This window comes from Cygnus atratus, chromosome 9 (assembly GCF_013377495.2).
Source record: "Cygnus atratus isolate AKBS03 ecotype Queensland, Australia chromosome 9, CAtr_DNAZoo_HiC_assembly, whole genome shotgun sequence".
Taxonomy (NCBI): Eukaryota; Metazoa; Chordata; class Aves; order Anseriformes; family Anatidae; genus Cygnus; species Cygnus atratus.
In genome coordinates this window covers 16,467,619-16,488,415 of record NC_066370.1, presented here as the reverse complement: position 1 = coordinate 16,488,415, position 20,797 = coordinate 16,467,619, and the positions used below count along the sequence as shown (strand labels likewise).

General features: G+C 38.4%; 1 protein-coding gene across 2 annotated transcripts in view; it reads right to left on the bottom strand.

The window, feature by feature from the left end:
- The window catches only part of ARMC9 (armadillo repeat containing 9), a 65,181-nt gene that overhangs the window by 6,930 nt on the left and 37,454 nt on the right, over positions 1-20,797 (bottom strand). For both annotated transcript variants that reach the window (XM_035544841.2, XM_035544842.2), the window contains 7 exons: positions 19,657-19,731; positions 18,471-18,561; positions 17,501-17,559; positions 11,717-11,821; positions 10,825-10,940; positions 7,853-7,977; positions 4,258-4,390 (listed from right to left, as the gene is read on the bottom strand). In XM_035544841.2, the coding sequence (XP_035400734.1) occupies positions 4,258-4,390; positions 7,853-7,977; positions 10,825-10,940; positions 11,717-11,821; positions 17,501-17,559; positions 18,471-18,561; positions 19,657-19,731 (704 nt within the window). The remainder of the gene's footprint in view (positions 1-4,257; positions 4,391-7,852; positions 7,978-10,824; positions 10,941-11,716; positions 11,822-17,500; positions 17,560-18,470; positions 18,562-19,656; positions 19,732-20,797) is intronic.

Below are 20,797 nucleotides of genomic sequence, written 5' to 3'. Positions count from 1 at the left end.
ATGCACAGAAAGTCTGCAACCAAGTGAAACCTGGCACGCTGCCACCACACTTGAATGCCCAAAATTCAGGGTGACTACAAATGGAGAGGAACATGGCACCACAGGTACTGTCTTGGGGCATGTACTCACCACACAGCCTCCCTAAACCTGGCTCTGTGGACCTGTCTATCCTACTCAAACCTGGTTCTTTGGACAACAGGACTGAACAGGTTCAGGTAAGCCCCTGGCAAATAAGTAATAGATGTTTAGCTTGTTTTGTCTAGCTTGTTTTCTATTGTCTTCATCACATACAGACTCATTCAGAGGTACAAAAAGCATATATGAATACATCCTTTTAGGGCACAAACCATTATATACAGGTCACAATATTGACAGACACAGGCATCTTCCCTGGCTCCCAGCTGTGACAAGATTCGTAGATCTCCTAAAGGTCTTTTGTCAGAAGAGCAAAAAGCTCTGATGGCACCTATAAAATAAATTCCCTATGCACATGGGTTCCTTGTTCGTGCTGAGAACACAAACCAGCTGCTGTTATTTCACAGTCTGCACGTGCTGCAAGAATACAATTATTTAAAATTTAGTCCATAACTGCGTGAGGACACACTGTCCTTCCCTGCCCCTAGCATCAATATATTCTGATATACAAAAAGTGAAGGCTACCAGGAAATAGCAAGTCTTTTAAATAATTTTGAATCTATATTCATGTTGGCTCTAGTGAGTCGATTTTCTCTTAAAAGGAAAAAAGATTAAACTGAAATAACAGCTACATGAAGAAACACATCATATTAAAGGGAAGTAAAAGCAGAGCCAAGGCAAGAGAATCATAAAGGTGCCATCGAAAGGAAAGTGATTAAAATTTTATTTGGAAAGTCCCTGTGTTATTAGCTCCATCAAAAGAACCCTTTGTGACCATCAGAAAGGGTGATTGGGAGGATTTTCAAGACATTTAATCTCTCCCACTCTCCCGGGAATGCTGCTGAGTCAGTGATTAGCCATTCCATTCCCCTGCTTCACCTTGCAGGGAGATCTGTCAGCAAATGTTTCTTTTATATTTTAAGTAGCATTAATTGTCTGCATTTTGCATTTGTATATGTTAACTATTAAGGGCAAAGACACACTAACTCCTTTCCTCAGAGCCATCTCTGCAGCCCTCTACCTATCACTGAGCATGACAAGCATTAAACTTGTAGCATTTCAAAAGAGAAGGTGGCAGATGGCAGCAAAACCAGCAAAACCAAGCCAAAAAAGTAAGATTGGCTAGATTCACCCCAAGCCGTGGATCCCAGATCTATTTAAATGTCTCTCTCCATAAAATAGTTTCATTGTTATTGCTTGTTTGTCGTTTTATTCACTTAGATTCAAGAGTTGGGTTTTCAATACACTTGTGCCAGTCATGTTAACCTTGTGTGGATTATATGCTGACGCAGAAGAAAAAGCAAGACCCAACAGCCTCGTAGAAGTATTTGAGACGTAAATTAGTTTTTTTGTTATTTGGCAATAGATTAAAAAAATTGCATCTGTATTCCTAAGCACTAAAAAGCATTTTTATAGCCATGAATAATCTCAAGAGTTTCACTAGAGTAACCTAGGCAGCTATACACACCTGGGAGACGAAGCCCAGTAACGCAATCAGTCACTGTATTTGACGAAAGAGAAAGAATACATAACAGTCATGTACAATGGCTCACATATTTACAGACTCTCTGGGAAATGATTATATGAAATAAACTGGTAGCAAACACTGTAAAGTTCAAAGAAAATCTGCTGGTATTCTGACAGGATGTGTAGGATGCGTCCGTGTATGCAGGTGTCCCAGAAACACTTTCTCTTACAACAATAAAAAAAAGATCAACAGAAAAGAGGTAATCCTCAAAATATCATGAAAATCCTTCTATCTGGCTTCCTTTAGGACTTGGCCCGTTGAAGAAGGAAGCAGCAAAATGTACTGTGGAAAAATGTTCTGTAGTATTTAGTAAAAAAGTTGTTTGTAACAATGTGTGGTAATTTGAGAGCACATGTTCTAACAAAAAATAAATCAGAGAAACCTACATTTGCATTGACAAGAAATAAAACTGCTTACTTGGAAAAAATTAAGATAGTTATCAAAAAGTGCACAACAGACTGACACTGAGATCTGAATAATCAACCAAGAGGTGTGAGAAGACTCGACATTCAAATACAAGTTATGGACTGTTTTTTCCAAGACAAACACACTTGTACTTTTGACCAGTTTTACCCGATTATAAGAAAGGTGAGACTATTAGAAACCAAAGAAGGCCCCTACAGAGTTTAATCTCTTTACTATGACGATACTGGTCATAGTCACAATAAAACATAGGGAATTCTTTAAGCAAGCCTCAATTGTAAACTCAAGTCCATTACGTACAAATTTATGCTTGATTAATTACAAGGCATAACAGATCTATATTCTTACATGATCAAAATGCTGCATCGCCATAAATCAGCCTTCCTTTTCTCATACATACCTTTTCTAGGAATGTCTTGGTATTTGCCTAGTAGGAAGGCAGGCAGCTCTTGTGGTAGACATATGACCAAAGCAATGATTTATTCACTCTGTTTTGCAAGCACATTAAAATACACTTCCAGGAAGGAAAAAAAGAAAGAATGAAAAGGCAGGGTCTAGCTATTGCAACACGAGCATATGAACAAAAGACCCCTGACACAGAAAACCCTGTGTTCTACTTCGACTATGAATGGCTACATTCCCATATCCGTAACTCGACGCCGCTTTGTAAATACAGATTACTGTTTGCATGGTAAGGAAGCATACAATGCACAGATATGATCTCCTTCTCCAATACTGCATCCTTAATTTCAGCTAGGGATCCATCTATTACTGACGTTTAGATAAACTTGTATTCAGAAAAATTAAAGATTACTAGGGACACACCTTTTAAACAACAGATTATGACTGTAGAGAAGCAAAGCTCTGCACTAAGGTAGGGGACAAGATACTGCCTATTTATGATCTCTTGCAAACAAAAGCCTGAAAAGTAACCTCTCTACATCAGCCAGAGCGAAAAGCAAGCAATTCGGCCATAAAATTGTATTTGCAATTATCTGTTTGTATTTGCAGTATGTGCTTAGCTACTGTTATGTTAGGACAAGCAACACGGAAATAAAACCAGTAATGCCGGAACAGGGTTATGACTACTACGCACTTCAACTACTTGCCAGTGCTAATTTGTTAACAGTATATAATTTCTCAGATGTCACCATGGAAAGAGCACAATTGGAAAAAAATATATACAAAGGCATCTGTACACCAGAAAGAAACAAAGCTCTAAGTAGAGAATCTAGTTTTCAGAAGTGCTAGAGCTTTAACTGACACAAGTAACTAAACATTTCTGAAAAAAAAAATCAGACCCATAGAGAGTCTGTAAAACCTTTCCTTTAACACATCTCCACCCATTCTGTGTTTTACTCTTGGAATGTATTTGCTTTTAAAATTTTTCTACACTCACTGTTTAAAACTTGGCCCAATCAAACTACCTTTAGGAAAAAGCTGTTAATGTCTGAAGGACACATGTGGGTCCTGAAAAGCTTTGGTAAATCTTGGTCCAATTCCTAATGAATTACTAGTTCTCACCCAGTATATAACATCACAGTCCTCCATATGAGGAGCTTCACAGAGGACTCAATGCATGAACAGGAGGAGAGCAAGATCTTTCTTCTTCTTTTGACAGATTTTTTTTTCAAGATAAAGTTGAAACCCATTTTTTGGAGAACTTGTAATATTTTAGTTCTTTGTTATACCCACCTAGCAAATCAATCATCAGGGACTCTGGTCAGCTGTGTTAGCAACTCAGCATGTACACACAAATCCACTTAAATGCTTAATTTCTCTTTTGCATGTTAATTCCTGCCCTGTTCCCATTGCTGTACCTCTTTCTTTACTGTTCAAATGATTTTTCATGGGGTACCAGTACAGTCATCTACGGAAGCAATCAGGAAGTTTTACTTGCAGGAGACCGGGTTGTGCATACATGTGACGTTCATTAATAACATCTTGCTTGAGGTTTCTCCTATTCTGGACCAGATGCTTAGAAATTGAACAGCTGCCGCTGGCACTACTAAGGGTATTTTGTTTGGCAAGCACCACCACAGCTGTCTCAGACCAGACTACATCATACATCAAATGACTTCACAGATTGTCTTTACAGCAGCACGGAATTATCTGGTAAGTCCCCTCAGACTCCTCTTGCACTCTTAGATACTCATCTGAATAAATCATACCTATGAGATTGCCCATTTACTTTGTCCTGGGTGAAGTCAGTAGATCGAGAAGACAAGATATTGTCACCACCCGGGATGCTTCGGTCCATTCTGTGGCCTGATGAGAATACTTTGGAGGACTTCGTCTCAATTGCTGTTTAAAAAGGAAACACAATTCAGTGAGAAGTTGGCTCTTTACAATTCGTTAGAAAAACAATCAAGTCACGGCTCCTGTTGTATGAAAGAAAGGTTGAGACAAAAGCAGGCTACTGAGTTACTGTGGCTGAGCTCTTTACAGCTCATCAGCTGAGCCAAGGTAACTGCATGTGTGCGTACTTCTAGCCCTTTGCAATTGCGAAGTAAATCACGCTTGGATCATTTTCAAAGCAGCTATACTCTGCATTCGTCAGTTAAAATATATCAGCTAATAACTGATACCTCATTAAAGCCACAGGAATGCAACCTCTTGCAGTCGTCTGTCCACATCTGTAGCGACAGGCAGACACTGCAGACAAAAAACTGTTTTAAACACCTCTGTCAGAACTGAGGTCTATTCCATTTGCTCAATAAACCTCACTTTTTGCCTTGCGCTGACACCAAAGAGAAGGACAGGCAGCTTGCTGAGAGACACGAGGCTACTGAGATGTGCAAGACCAGTAAGAGCCGAGGGAAAATCCCCAGCTCCATTCCCCCACATTCCTCCCGTGCCTGGGACAGGTTGCCCTCCTGTTTTTATTTGCTCTCACATGCTGAATGGGATACCGATCAGGCCGCTTTCAGACAACCACCTGGCTGCCCAGTTAATGTTCTCTCTGATATTCAGTGGATATGTAAATAAGGTGACCAAGGTTCATCTTTAGTACACAAGCCTTCTATTCATAGGAGACAAAAAAAAGGTCATAATAATCTCTTTACCAAATTGATAAAAAGTGAGGATGGTCCTAGACAGAATCAGAAAAAAATAAGAACGTGACTCAAGAACAGGTGAGTAGATCCAGGTGCAGAAAACATTAAGAACTACTTTCATTTTTAGAAAACAGAAGAGGATAAAGGTTTCTTGAAGACAAGCTTTGCTTGAGACATGTCATTGATGATGCTGACTGTTCACATGAAGCTTTTATTCTCCCCCCCCCCCCAATCTATTATTATTCATTTCATAACTTGATTGCATGAAACTCTGAAATCTAAAGTATTCATGTGATGTGGGAAAATACATTCTGAAGTGAGCAGGTTTCTGGTGCTGCACGATGACTGTCAGACCAAGCTCAGAATTCAATACACTACATATTCCATTTCACAGCAATGACATTTGCCTGGGCACGATGGGAGCCCCTAGAAGCAGTAAAATTATTTTTACATCTTTCTTACGCAGTGATTCCTGTCTTATCTTAGAAGGCACTAGAAGAAAAAGGGCACAGAAGCTTTGTAGAGTAAGAATTTTTTCCTAATTATGGTCTCGGGCTTGTTTTGAATTGTTTTGAATCCAGTGTTTTGAATTCTATCTAAGATTTACAAAAAACACTGCCTTTTGGAAAACAGGGAACGTCCGAAGATCCAGTCCAGGTACAATTACAATGAACGAAGGTCCTGTCACTGAAATGAACAGCCATGGGATCCAGCAGTGCAGTCTCTTCTCCTCTTCATTTCTAAATCTCAAAAGGTAAGATAGTCAAGCATGTATTTCACTGGCTACTTGCAAAAACTGAAAACAAACCTCTGGCAATCCTTCTTCGAGTAACTCAGTGTTGTTTTATAGCCTTGGTTCGTGCTAAGAATTCTCTGTCACGCACAAAAATAATTAGTCTTCTTACATGCATAACAAATATAAACTTGCAATATGCTGTATATTCAGACTTCCATTTTTTTCTATGAGAAGGGACAGTATAATCTAGTTCTCTAATATCCATCTGTAGGCAGTTTTGACTGAAAACAGCTAGCAAAATTTTTAGACAGTGGGTACAATCAAAGTTTTGAAAATATGAAAACATTAAAGTTGGCAGCATTTTCTTCAGCACGAAGGCATTAAATCATGATTCTCCATCAAAAATGAACAATTCCTTTGTTGCTTGCTCAGATTCCCACTTTAAGCCTCCCCACAAATCTCTACAAGCAAACCATCAGACAGCATCCGTAGCACAGGAAAGGTGACAGAGGTGAGTGAACTTAAGATATTATCAAAATGTGGTTCAGAAGGCATGCTGGGCTCCTGGTGCCTGCGTAATACCTTAGAAATTGCATCCAAAGGCAGGTTTTATCTACAGTACATTTTAAAACAGGAAATAGCAGCACATTTGGTACTTGCTTTGCTTAATTTCATTTACAAAGCATGAATACGTACAATCCCTTCTTTAAAATTATTATTCTATACAGAAAAACTGTAAAGTCAGCATGCTTTCATTAGCTCACAGCCTCTGTTCTGAGCTGCTGCCTCTGACCAGCTAATTAATCTCCGTGTGGAACACAATTAGCTATACTTGGCATGCTGCTGTGTAAAGCAAGGTTTGAGGACAGCAGCTCTCTGTTCATGCACAACAGCAAGGACCCAAGTGCCCATCTCAAACAGGAGCTTCATCTGCTTCTCTCATACGCCTTTTATTCAGCATGTTATATTTATCAGCTCCAGGCATTATGCAAGCAGATTCCTGCCTGCAAGATCTTGGTTACTTTTCTCAGAATCCTTTTCATTTCCTCTAGGAAATTTAAAAAACAAGAAGAGAAAGAAAAAAAGTCTTCTATTCCTTTGCTGCTTCAAAGCATATTTTTCAGCAAAGTAAAGGCAGGTTTTTGTCTGAACTTATTAGTAATTCTGTACCGGATATGCTTCAAGATCCTTTATCTAAGATTGCAGAACATTTTGCCTTAAAACCCTAGTTGGAAATGTTAATGAATCCCTGCAAGCAGGTTGAAACTCACATCAGAAGTTCCATGATCCTGTGGATATTGGAAGATCAGGAAAAGTATTTCAGAAGCCTATAACCTTTTAAACTCCAACACATGCTTCTGAATTCTCAAGTCCAGCTGAGTCTGCATTAATTTCAGTTTAAGTTGCAAGGACAGAATCTTTAGCAGCATCACCCACAATGCAGCTACACACACAGGGCTTCCCATCCTCCACAACCCTTTATGGTCTGAATGCAGCTGCAAAACTAAGCAGATAGCTGCAGCTGCCTTCAACTTTAATACAGAGGACCAGCCAATCGAGCCTGCAGGTGCCAGCAGACAGTAATTCATTTAGATCTAAACAAGGGTATATTTGATCAAGTTAAGTAGCTTGGCCTGTTGGGAAGTGTACTGTATCTGGGCTGCAGCTCTCTCCCTAGGCAGAGGATATCATGGAGTGAAAGAAAATATATTTTGCATGTCGGAAGCCCTGGGAATGATCCTTGACCCCACCACAGGAAGGGAGATGGAGCAAGGCTAGTGAGACCGTTAGTATCTGCTGACCACACATCACCTTCTGCAGCCATTTAGCCAGCCGGAGCCAAATGCATGCCCAAGGTCATGCAGACTGCCCCAGGGTCTACAAACAGAGACCCAGTTCCAAGGCTACATTTAAAAAATAATAATAATAATAATCAAGCAATGAGTAATAACACCATTTACGGAATATCCTTACACGAAGAGGAAATGCAGAGGTCAGAAATGCTGGACCTGCTCCCACCACAGACAGGAGGACAACCACTCGGCAGAGACTGCAGTTTCTCGTGCCTATCGTGACAAGAGACGGTATCGTTTTCTGGCCTGGAAGAGAAAGGAGAATGTATGGTGATGAATGCTCACAGTCTAAAAAGTTACAAGAAAGCAAATTCTGATTTCTTCTAATTGCCTGTAATAACATCGAAGAAATTAAAACATATATTTTTTCATATTGTAAACTAGTGCCAATGTCATAATTTAACTGCACTGCTGTAGTTCCCTCAAACCAGCTGATGTTACACATATTCAGAATTAACATTTTTTCCTACAGCAATAAAGAGCCAAGGAAAGGAAACCGTAACTCCTTGCAGTCTGAAGACCCAAAATACCAGTAGGACACTTAAAGAAAAGAATATAGTAGTAGGCCCGAAAGGTCTCCAATTCTCAGCTTTTTCAAGGATTTAAGTTTTGCTCCCGAGTATTACGAGGATTTCACTTTACAGAGAGGAACATGCAACACTGGCTTAAAGTAGATAAGAAGTAGAACTGTTGATTTCCCAAGCGAGGTGGATCAATGAGAAACTTAAGCAGCTGAAGGACAGAACAGGGACAAGACTGCTCAGTAATAAGCAACAAAATGCAGCAGAAGCAAGACGGGTGTGAAACGTGTGTGAAAAGAAGTTGGCAGACGCAGCAAGTTTCCCTGCCCAATATCAGGTTAAGGTAATTAGGCTATATTTCTAGTGAGAAAGGATGCATTCCAAGGAGGCAGTTAATGATTTCACAGCTAAGTCAGTTTCTAAGGAAACAGCTAGCAGAATATTGAGTAGCTCAGTCCCTCTTGAGTGATCTCAGCAGTGAGTCTTTAAAGAGGAGGGAAAGGAAAAAAGCAGCTTTCCAATGTTTCCTGGCTTTCCCATACAGCAAGAGCTTGTCCATACAGGGATCCCATGACAATTCATCTGAAGTAACCAGAGATTTGTCTGTACTGGAAAGTCGTAGAAAAATGAGCATGGAATATCTGCTTCATGTGCAGTAGCTATTCTGCATTAATTTTCTGTGTGAATACTCCTATTCAGCATTAGAAGCCCCCCCTCACCTTTCTGAGGTATGAACTAACTCAGAGAGACATATTATAGTATCTCCATCAACTGCTTCCTTTTTCACCTTGTTTGAAAAGTGGAATGTGTTACATCAGGTCTTGCAGAAGAACTTCAAACAAGTTACATTCGATTCTGAATGCAGGCATTTACATGTGTTTTTATGCAGTTTAACTTTGGCTGAATCAAAAACTTCAGAACTGTCCTGGGTTGTTCCTAGGTAAACAAGCTGTACAGGAGAGCAAGAAGTCTGACGTTTTTATACCATTTCATTTGATGCAAACATGAGACACTTAAATAATTTAAAAATTTGAAAGCAATATCTGAACTGGATGTATTTCATATTAGGCAGCCAAGATTTGGTTACTTTTATTGCCCTCCTCTTGCAAGGTTTCCTAATAAAGTATTTCCTCATTTTACTAAATGAATTATTAAAATTAGAAAGACAAAGCCACCAAAGCTTATTCTTTTCTGTTGCAAAAGCTAGCTCAAGCATGTTACTATTTACTGCAGTTTTCTTGCACAAATAAATTATATATAAAATGTCAACTTCTAATTCACAGTGGTATCTCATGCTTCCTACATGGAAGCACCAAACACTCATATAATTTCCACCACTTGGCAAAACTGGAGGGAAATAATTTCCACATGTTCTCACCATGCTAGACTTTTGCTGAAGACATTTCTCCTCTCTAGTTTACACAGTAAGGCAATCTGTAAAGAAGGCTTCACCCACCACTTTTCTCAGACCCAAAGCTACTAGAACCACTATGTAGAGAAAGGTGTGTTTTGTTTTTTTTTTTAATCCAGATGATTTATTTTTAATCACACCTGAAGTTGTGTTGCAGAGGCGGCAATAGGCTGCAAAGCTGTCCATAAGGAGATTTAAGTTTTGACACAACAAAGTACCAGTGTCACTCAGCTAATCCCGGGATTTTGTTAAGCAAACATTACCTGGGTAGACGGTGACAAAAAGAGGCATTTGATCACTTCTAGACATTTTTCTGGTACATAAACTGCAGCGCACTACATTGCACCAGGAAAGAAAAGCTATTTCCCCAGGTTTGCCGCTGTTTTTCTGACTTCTCCTTGGCAAGTCACTTCATTGTCACATGCTTGTTTTCCTCTCCACTTAAAAAGTAGGAATGTAACGCTTAAACACTCCCATGGTAACTAAAATCTACTCCTGAAAAATATTTTCTAAGTTTTCTTAATATTACGTAAGGCTACCTTAACAGCCAGAGAGTCAGTCCAGCTCCTCTAGTCTACCACTGAAAAAAAATACCATGCAGTGGAAGTGGGACCTCGAACCTGGTAACACTGACCGCACAATGAACCAACCAAACCAAGAGCAAGGTGTCACAGACTCTCCCATTGGAATTAAAAAAAAAAAAAAAAAAAAAAAAAAAGAACAGGAAATCAGACATATTAAGATTCGTCTTTTCCATTTTCTTTTTAGTGTGTTCTTTTATGGGTGGGTAGCATAAGCAAAAAAAGTATATTGCTCTAGACATAACATGAAGATCCCAGTCATTTTACATACTCCATGCAACTTACAAATAGAATATACTGTGAGAAGAAGAAAGAATTATGAACACACAGGATATAACGCAACTTTGAATCAAATTGATCAGTAAACACTTGTTCAATTATTCAGAGTATGTGGCCTCAGCCAGCAGACCTTTCTCCGCCTACAGCACTCTTATTTCTTCTTTCAAGTGATCTTTAAAGAATGACAATGCCAATGCACTTTCAAGTATGGAGATTTTATTTATCTGGCAGTAGGGTTATTTGTTAGTTCACTTTTTAAGTTAAAAAAAAATCCTGCTTTGCCTCGTTTGTTTAGACTTACATTGGGTATGCAGTTCTGTGATAACCTGGTGTCACAGGTCTCTGGAGAGGCTCCTCTATACTCTGATGGACACTGGGAAACAGCTTCTTCTTGGTTTTTGGAGTATGAGTCATTATCTGATACACAGGTAATAAAGAAATTGAAACAAAAAAAGAAACAAATAAAGAGAAGGCAGTGGAAAGATCAGTAACTGGAGCCACTGAAAAAAATTCTGTAGAAACACTGCATCAGCAACTAAGTTGTGTTCCAGTATCAGTACATAAAATTCCATGGAATCATTACAGGTTGTCCCATCACATCTCATCTCATCACTCGTTCATCATCACTGTAGCTGGACCCGTGGACTTTGACATCCAGAAGGCATAAAACCATATTTAACTCACATTAATTGCAGCATACTAAGTGGCAATCGTGATTTCACTTTTTTTTTTTTTTTAGACTTAATGGCTTTTTGATGCTCGAGGTAAGACATGCAGTACTTGATCTAGCATAAAGATTGAAGGAACAGTTAATTTTTCAACTTTTTTTCTCCCCATCAAAATAATTTCAGACCAGCAGAGTGTTTCAGCGTTAAGTTGCTCAGCACTTCGTTTTGTGTGCCACAGAATCAGTGATCTAGCACTAAAACCCTAAGGCTGTCCTTAGCTTATTACCAACTCATAGCCTGATTACCTCCCGTGAAGGGGCAACTACCTTTTTCAAACTTATTCTATTTCTGAACTACAGCTAAGAAAACAAATAGTGAAAGATTTGGACTGCTATGCAAGTAGAACCTGGCCTTTCAAACAACTAATTGAAGAAGAAAAGATTTTAGAAGGTGATGAAACCACTGAAATTAAACACTTAACCCAGTAAATTCATTTATTTCAGGATCGTACTAACTGGTACTCACTCCCAAGTACTCAGTTGTCAGCAGCTTCTCTCCTGTAAGTTCTCCCAGCTGAGGTTGTAAAATCTCGTCTTTGTCCAGATCAGCCTCCATGATGTCATGGTCTTCCTGCAACAGCAACACACGTTATCTGAGCCCATGTTCCAAGGATGTTTGCATTTCAAATTTAGTTCTCGCCTCAGTAGTCACTTAGATGATATCTGCTTTCCAGGTAAATGACTTACACGTGTAAATTGTAATGTGCAGGCAATTTCTATCAAAAAAAAGCAGACACAGAGAAAAAACTCACCTAAGCTTTTGATACAAACAGAAACTACAGAATCCTGAGAGAAGGAAATGCTTCTTTCTCTATGAATCCCTCTCCAGAAAGCACAGCATGAATTTCAAAAGTTGTTCTTCAAATTTCCAAGCTCAAATAATTATTCCTTGCTAAACTTAATAAAGGCTCAGGAAAATCTCAGAAATTAGTGTTTTTGTGGAACACCACATTCTAGTCTGAGGAGATGCAAAGCTCCATCTTTAACAAGCAGCTGGTGTGAAGTTTGGAGTTTTAGTTTTTGCAGATCTAGTCATACAGACAACCTGGTCATGCAATACAGCCTGAAAAAAAGCAACCTGATAGAGTTTCTCAGCCACACTGGAGGCTGAGAAAAGGCTATCTTTTTTTTTTTTTTTAAGTCAATTCTAAAACAAAAACATACAAGAAAGTTATCTTTAAAGCAAATAGAATGACAGAGAACTTGTATGGATCTTGTTATGAATCAGTATCATGTGACAGTAATAAAAGCATAAATTAAGATTAGATGATTACAACTAGTAGAAAAAATAAAGTAACCACACATTAAAACAATTCAAAGTCTTTCCTGAACACAATGCTAGCATTCTATTAGATCAAAATGCCCACGTATATGTATTCAGCACTTTTTCCTACACCTTGACAAAAACACTCAAGTAATTTATTGCTGCTTATTCCCCAAGAGGGGAGCAAAAGCATTTTATTACTCATTTTCAAGAAAAGGGAAGCATAATTTTTAATCAGTCGAGACAAAAATTCCTTATGGCTGGGCATACAAAGCTCCTCTGAGGGCAGCGGTTCCTTAAAGGTGAGATCACAGGCAGCCATCTGAAAGCAGATATTTCTGGAGCAATGTGAAGCAGCAGCAGCAGCTACTCAGCTTTGCACAGAATCTTTAAAATTCACAATTCGGGGCTGCTACAAAATTCTTGGAATCAGTACTTTAGGATACCAATATATTGACAATCCTCTGTTGAGTTTATTTCACACACGCAAAAAGTAATCAACTTCTCAAGTGAGAAGTATCCAGAATTCACTCTCTCATGTCTATTTCTAGTAGAACTGTGGTGATTCGGCTTTCATACAAGCCAAGAAGTATTAAAGTTTGAGGGACTCCTCCAACAAACCAAAAGTAGTCATACATGACAGTATTTTTGCTTGTATTTTGCCCTTGGAAAGCATTCTCTTTCAAGCTGCCCATGATAACCTAGATAAGAACCACCCCACATGTAGTAAAGAAAACAGATTGCAACAGTAATGTAAGTGACTAAGAAAAAGTAAATGACTCGTTAGAGTAAGGTATATATAAAAGTAATGTAGAAAGCCTGATAAAAATGCCATTAAAAACAATGATCACTGATATCCTAGGTAAACTTTATAGACATTAGATGTCTGTGTATGAACAACAGCGTTCCGAGGTTTAGAGCAATTTTTTCTTTATTTTTTCTGTATATGGATTTAATAATAAAAAAAATAGTTTTTGTGTGTACTTTTGAGATAACAGATTGTTAATCCCCTTCATCCTCCTAAAGATGCATTCTCCTGACACTCAGCCATAAAAGACAAGGCTGTACAGGACCTCAGGGAGATGTTCCATCTGCCTTTCTCTCCAAGGGTATGTTACAACCAGCTGGGAAGCTGGGTAGGTGTGAAAAGTAACCCAGATAATGGAAAAAACACAAACACTTGTAAACTAGCCAACAATCATCTGTATCAAGCAAAACAACAACAAAAAACACTCCAAACTCCACAATATACTGTACTTGGACTTTTTTTAAAAAAAAAAAAAAAAAAAAAAAGCAAAGTTGAGCTTTATAAATAGTCTAGTGGGGATTTTCATCCAGCTACCACGCATGCATGATGTATTTAGCTTTTCTTCACAGATCTCCTCAGTTTCCCCAGGTTCCACCTCACCCAATATGCTGGTTAAGGGATTCTGCCGCACAGAGAACGGCAGTTTCTGGTTCCTGGAAAGTACCTCCCCCTGCCAACCTTGCTCTCTGACATTATTTATCATAACAGGTAACTGACCCTGAACATTTCCCTCCTCTAGCTCCTCCCTGCACAGAAGGAAACCTTTGACATATGTACCATCATCTTTCCATCACTGCAACACCACAACTGGTGCCCCATTCACCACTGTAGCAGATGTTGGTAGCAAAGTCCTTTAATGCAATGGCTCAAAGCCTCGTGATTAAGCTTTTTCCTTTGATGTACCCTTCATCTGAAGTATATTTTCACACTGGAGTTTACTAATTTTATTGCCAGGTGCTGAGTGACGGTGACATCACGGGGTGTTTGATAAATGGTCACTGTACAGTTATCTAACGTACCTCAAACTTGTAAGTAAACTTCTGAGCTAGAGCTATGATATCACATATTTACTTTTACAGACAGCTTTTTAAGAAGGTCCAAGTCAAATAAAAAAGCAAATATAAAGATTAAATATTAAATATAAAATACGTTAGTATTTAACAGAACAGTCAAAAAAATATTAAGCACCAGAAATTATGCATTGTAACTGCGGCTCTCAACACATGCCAGACAGCTCATATAACAAAGCAGGCATATACTCTGGAAACCAGTGCATCCCGAGCTCGACATAAATCAATTTAAAGCTCGGCAGACAAACCTTAAAGCCATTTTTTTTCTGAGTAACACTACACAGAAATTTTTCATATATGCTCTGATGTCACATACTACAGAATCTTAAATTTCCAAGCGTGGGACGTTCTCTTAGAAATCTCAGACTCATCCTCCAACAAGCTCAACCACATCTTGGCGGCAGTGTTTAGGAGAAAGTAGTCATCACCACAAGGTCTGTTCAAAGCCAGAAGACAATTCAACAACTCTAAATTAATCACAGGCAAAAGGAAAAAAAAAAAACATGAAAGGTAATAGTAACAGCATGGGGACTCTTCACATGCTTTTGGAAACAAGAAAAGCTGGGGTAAAAACTGCAAATTAAGAGTCTGCATGAAAGACTCATTTTGTTAAGTTGTGATGGTATAAGTGTTGGTGCCGAGTAAACCAGCAACAAATTATGATATCAGCAGGCAGTCTGAATGCATGTCACTAAATTGTCGATAAATGGACATCTACTGAAATATATTTTGTCTGTAGTAGCTTTTAAGCATTACATCAAGGCAAGGCTTCCAACAAAGTCTTTCAAAACTTTGTGCTGCCAGATCACAGCACCAGATGTTATCACAGAACTCAATGTTATCACAGAACTCAAGAACAACAATTCACAGCATTTCCAAAATACAAAAGGGCCTCAAGCACTGATGCAGTGAGTCAACAGATCTTTGCTTAGTTAAGAAAGTAACAACATTATGAGTTTTGTAGAGCCTTTTGTTGCCACAGTTTGTATATTTTGCTTTCTGGAAGACCGACAGACCAGCCCTACATGGAACAGAACAGAATTACAGCTCCCAGAAGCAGTTAGGATGTAGGACTTGCCACATCAATGTTATACTAGAAGTAGTTGTAAAATTGCCTGAATTAAGAGTTTTTCCTTTTCCTTTTAATATAATCACAAAGCTAATGTAAAACTGAAACCAGGCACTTCTCTGTTTCAAGAGGTTATTGTTATATTTGAGTAAAATAAGGACTTACAGAAGCCTGTTACACATTTCATATACAATTGATTTGACCTAGAGCCTTGGCTGGGATTGTGAGCAGCAGCGACTCATCTAGAGGACATGACTGAATAGGAGAAATCATCTTTTCATTCCCAAGAGCAGCAGGAAAAAATAAAAATAAAAAACACAATAAAAGTATGCAACACCATCATATAATTTAAAACCACACCTTTCACGAATGATCTCCTAAACTCTGTGCTTTCACAACAGATCACAGTAACCTTCAAATAAGTATACTGGAGTTCAAGGGAAGATATCACGACTTTGGATACTCACAATACATCTTAGACACTCAAAGCCTTGGGACACCAGTTAAAAGGTGTTAAGCAGTACATTAAACAAAAGGAAGATTTATTAATTAATCCCTGGAAAGACCACCTTGCACATAAAGCATTGGTTTTGGTCTAGAGTTGTGGAAAGAAAAGATTACTGAAAACACATTTCAGAACTGCAGGAGATGATACAATTATAATAAACCAATCCTACTAGAAAAAAAAAAAAGTTTGCTGAGCCCCTTCAGAAGAAAAGAGCTGACTGTAAACGAAAGCTTCCATACAGCTGTAAAGTTAGAATTTCCAGATAGCTGTAAAATGAGGGAAAGGCACAAAGGATAATCTGGTCTAGGCTTCTCCCAGCCTATTGTGCCACAACACAAAATAGCTAAAGAATGCAAAACACAAAATGTTTCTGGACACTGCCAAGCAAAGGCTGGATCCTGCAAAGTGCTACGCTTCATGGTGGCTACAAGTGCACCACACCTTTTACAAGTGGGATATTTGCATATTTTTCTGTTTTCACAATGTAAAAGGTTCAAAGTTCACTTGAAAATACACTCAGTCAACCTGCAGCAGCAGGGCAAGTTTTGGGTTCAGCAGGGTCATCACTCTTCCTGAGCATTAACATGCAACAAGCTAGCAAACACAGACACAACAGGCTTACTGAATTTTACACATCTTATTCTTCGTAACATCACCAGTGAAGACTGTGTTGAAAATTTATTTCACATTGTTTACACCTTACTTTGATGGTTGATTTAAATCACAGAATCACAGGATCACTGGGGTTTAAAGGGACCATTTCAGACCATCTAGTCTGACTTCCCTGCCACGGGATCATGGCAAATAAACTAATTACACTATGTGCGGTCTACACCTGGAATCCTACTACCCTAGGCAAACAACTTCTTCAAAAATGCTGAATTAAAACCATCAGTATAAAAAATGTTTGTTAACAGAGTTGGAAATATACAGCTAACCAGTTTACACTATTGTGCTGTTTCTGATACTTGCTATCTTTTTTTTTTTTGTTTCTTCTCATGGCAGTTATTTTCAAATTTGGAATTACTGTTTTCCTTCATCGTAAACAATTTATTAAATATATTTCAAAGTTTCTAAACAGCAAAAAGAAGTCACACATTAAACGGATGATACCTTTAGAAAAAGTAACAATATTTTAAAAACTATTCTGGTGATATACTAGATCATTTGCTTCCTTTATTTTTGATTGTTGAAATAAGTCTGTTTGAAAGCAAGATTTCTACTGCTACAGTAAATGCTCATCTCTTTACTTATTTCCTGGTATAAACCTTTATTTATCACAGAGGAGGTGACTTGTCAAAATAAAAGTGTAGGACTTCAAATAGACTAAAGGTAACGTAAACGGACCCAATTTTCTTGTTAATATTACCATGGTAATTAGATAAATTTTAAGTAAACAACAAAAACAACCAAAGAAAAAAAAAAAGAATACCTTAATGCAATAAACAAGCTCTGGTTTATTGACATAAATACTTTTTGTCTAGAGGACTAAGGATTTTTCTAAAAGGTTCCAGAGGGCCTTTATACTTACTTCCTCATCCTCTTCTTCCTCTTCATCATCAGACACGGTACTGTCATTTAATGGCTCTTCTAGAAAGAAGCAAAATGAAACCCTGTAAGAATAGACGTCTAACTTAAAAGAATCTTTAGTTATTGCCCCTCTTTAAGAACAGTCAGATTTAGCTTGCTTCTCTTATAGATGCACCACTCTTCTCAAGACAACTATTGGAATTATTTGCTCCTATAAAGCATGCTAGAAATCACTAAAGCCAATTCATATCCAGGAAAAAAGGCAGAAACAGAAACGCTCAGGAATGGTTCTTTTCTAATAAATTCCACTATGATGCCTCAGTGTATTTACTGAGGAGACTTGAATGAGAATGTGTGCTTGCAAATTTGTTTATTTTTCAATTAACTTTTAATAAAAGATTCTACTTCTCTCTACAAGCACTTCATTATTATACTGTCTACAAGTAAAAAGATTATTTTTTTAGCTTTTGTGCAATATAGTGGAATACAGAACATCAATACAAATTAAAAAAAAAAACCACACACACAATAAACCCCCCAAAGTCAGCAGTGTAACATTAATAACAATCGTAGATAACTGAGCTATGCTCCTCTACAGAGTGAGAGATGAGCAGAGACTTACATAGTCACCAAATCCTGCTTTACAAATTGTATCACCTGCTTATTTTTGCAGTTGACACTGGTCTCTCGTTACTGTGAAGGCACCGGCATGAAAGAAAACAGTCAAAGTCATTCTGTTTACAGTCCCAAAACTTTAGGAGTGAGACCTACACAGCCTTTTCTTTCTTTATAAATGTAACACAAAAATCAATTTTAAAACATATCAAATCCTGACATTCACTATTCACCCTCTCTCAGAGCATCACATTATTGTATTTCTATGAGAGTTTCAATGCCAAATAAAAACATGAGCCTTCTTCTGACTTCTGTGGAAGATGTACAGCTCAGATAGCTGCATTTGTTCCTCTGACCTGAATTGAGCTGCTTGATAATAAATTCGATCTGCCGGATCATCTCTGCATTTCCTTCCTTGATAAAGCAGCGCAGAATTTCTTCCATTCCCTGGATGGAGTGGAAAACATTGCTAGATTAGTGTTTCATGTGACCACACTGACAGAGCACTGTCAGCTAAAATATCACCGTTTTCTTGGGAAGAATATAGGCAGTGTGAAACAAACCACTGTGTCCAGCAATAAACATTCCTTTTTGTCCATACACTTCCCACAGGCAAAAGAAATGGGATGTGTACATTGCTTCTAGATTTAGATATGGAACTATCCATGATGAGCAGCAAATTTTAATCGATCTGCTGCTTCCACCTTCTCAACTCAGTTGTCAACACAGGAGTCAAGAGAAAATGGCAAATTTGCCTTCACAGAGACAACTGTGAAAGATTCAGAGAAGGAAAGCAAAAGGCAGGACCATCTTTGACCTTCTCTAAATTCAGTTTCTTTCTTTGCGGTCCCTTATAGGCTTGATGTTGTGCCTTTAATCATTTAAGATGACATTCAATCCTTTGTGTTCTGTTAGGTAAAACATCTGACAACAATTATGTCCGTAAAACTTTCTAGGTTAGTCCTTAAGATACAAAGATACACTGCTGGCCCTGGAATAGCTTCATCAAACCCAAGTCAAAACACTTCTGTTACCATTAGACTAGCTTTCACCTGAGATTAGTTCCTAGTTCTGTGAAAACCCTCCTGCCCTCCCCAGCTAACCATGTCTAGACCAGACAGGAAAAAAAAAAAAAAAGCAGCAAGAAGAACACTTATCCCCTTAGCTCACTTGTGCAGAATTAGTTAACTCAGGGAAGGACGTAAATAGCAGGTCAGATGAAAGCATCTTCTGAGCCACTTCCAATCTATGAAATGCTACATGGACAACTGTTCTAAAATAACATCTTTCATTTATAAATTAAATAGTATCCTTTATGCTGCTGGGGCTTCACCTTTAGGAAAAGGCTAGCAAATATGACAAAAATGTTCAAGACATACATTTATACCTGTTTGTATAAAAAGGTGGAGGGCCTCCTGTGGATTCCCTTCTCAAAATGCTATGCCTATGACAATCCTGCTGCACACCACTCAACAGATACCCACACACGTCATCTTCAGCAGATGAAGTGATCTTTGTGCTAAGCAAAGCAGTACTTCTTACCATTGCTCTGGCTTCTTCTCGGACAGAAGGGATGGCAAGAATGCTATACAGTGCTCCATTCACGTATGGTTGTATCTAAGAGGAAGAAATACTTGCCAGTAGTCAGACCACTAAGAAAAACTCTGACATTCAGCCAAGTAGAATATAACCAAAATTTAAGAGTGAAGGAACAGAACCAACTATGTTCAGAGAGTTTAATCAGGCTCGCCTGCACTTGCAAGAATTCCCACTTGGTAAGCAGTGATTTTCTGGGAGGACGCAAGTACACTGTGACATGGTTGAGCTAAACCAGTACTGCTGTGTGTTGATATTCCCCATCCCTTTTTTTTTGAAAATGTGTTCTTGCAAACTGACCTAGCCCATGGCCAAAAAAAAAGAGAGAGAGAAACAGAAAAATGAGGTTAGTTTCTGACGAGCACTAGTGGCAGTACAAAAAATAGGAAAGGACAAACAACTGGGACAAGACAATGTCAGCATGAACACAGGTTTTGAGCGCTGCAGCCTTAAGCAGGATGATAAAAGCTGTAGCAACCTAAAAGATCCTCCCACTCAGCTGCCTATTACTGTCCCTAAGCAGAGGCAAAAAAACCTCTTGGTAATATGGTTAGTGAAAAGCACCAGATATGTCAAACTACCTTTACCAGCACTTATGTGACCCTTTGTGTTGGCCAGTTACTGTTGGAGCACTAAGACCTCTGACTGTATTTTGGAAAAATGAACAGTGAGCTAGGCTGTGAGCAGAGGAAACAAGGAAAGATAAGGGATTAGTATTTACACAAGGACTCTACAGCTTCTCACAAAGTTCTCTTGGCACCCAAGAGAGCTGCCTTGTACCTTTGATTGCAATACCAAAACTTTTATCAGTTGCACTGGTACAAACCAAGTCCTAAGAATCCATCCTATAAAAGAAATTTCAAGGTCATTCTAAGGCACAGACTTCAACTGTATCAGTGTTTTCTAAATATTTCAGTCCAGGAACTGGAACGTTACTTTGTACTACTATGTATTGTATTAATTTTCTCATTCATAAAAAAACTAACGAAACAGTTCAATAAAGATATGACAAAATTCATCTTAATTAAAACAGCGTCAGTACAGAACTGATCTGTGCCCTCTGACGAATTCATGAAACCTGGTGCTA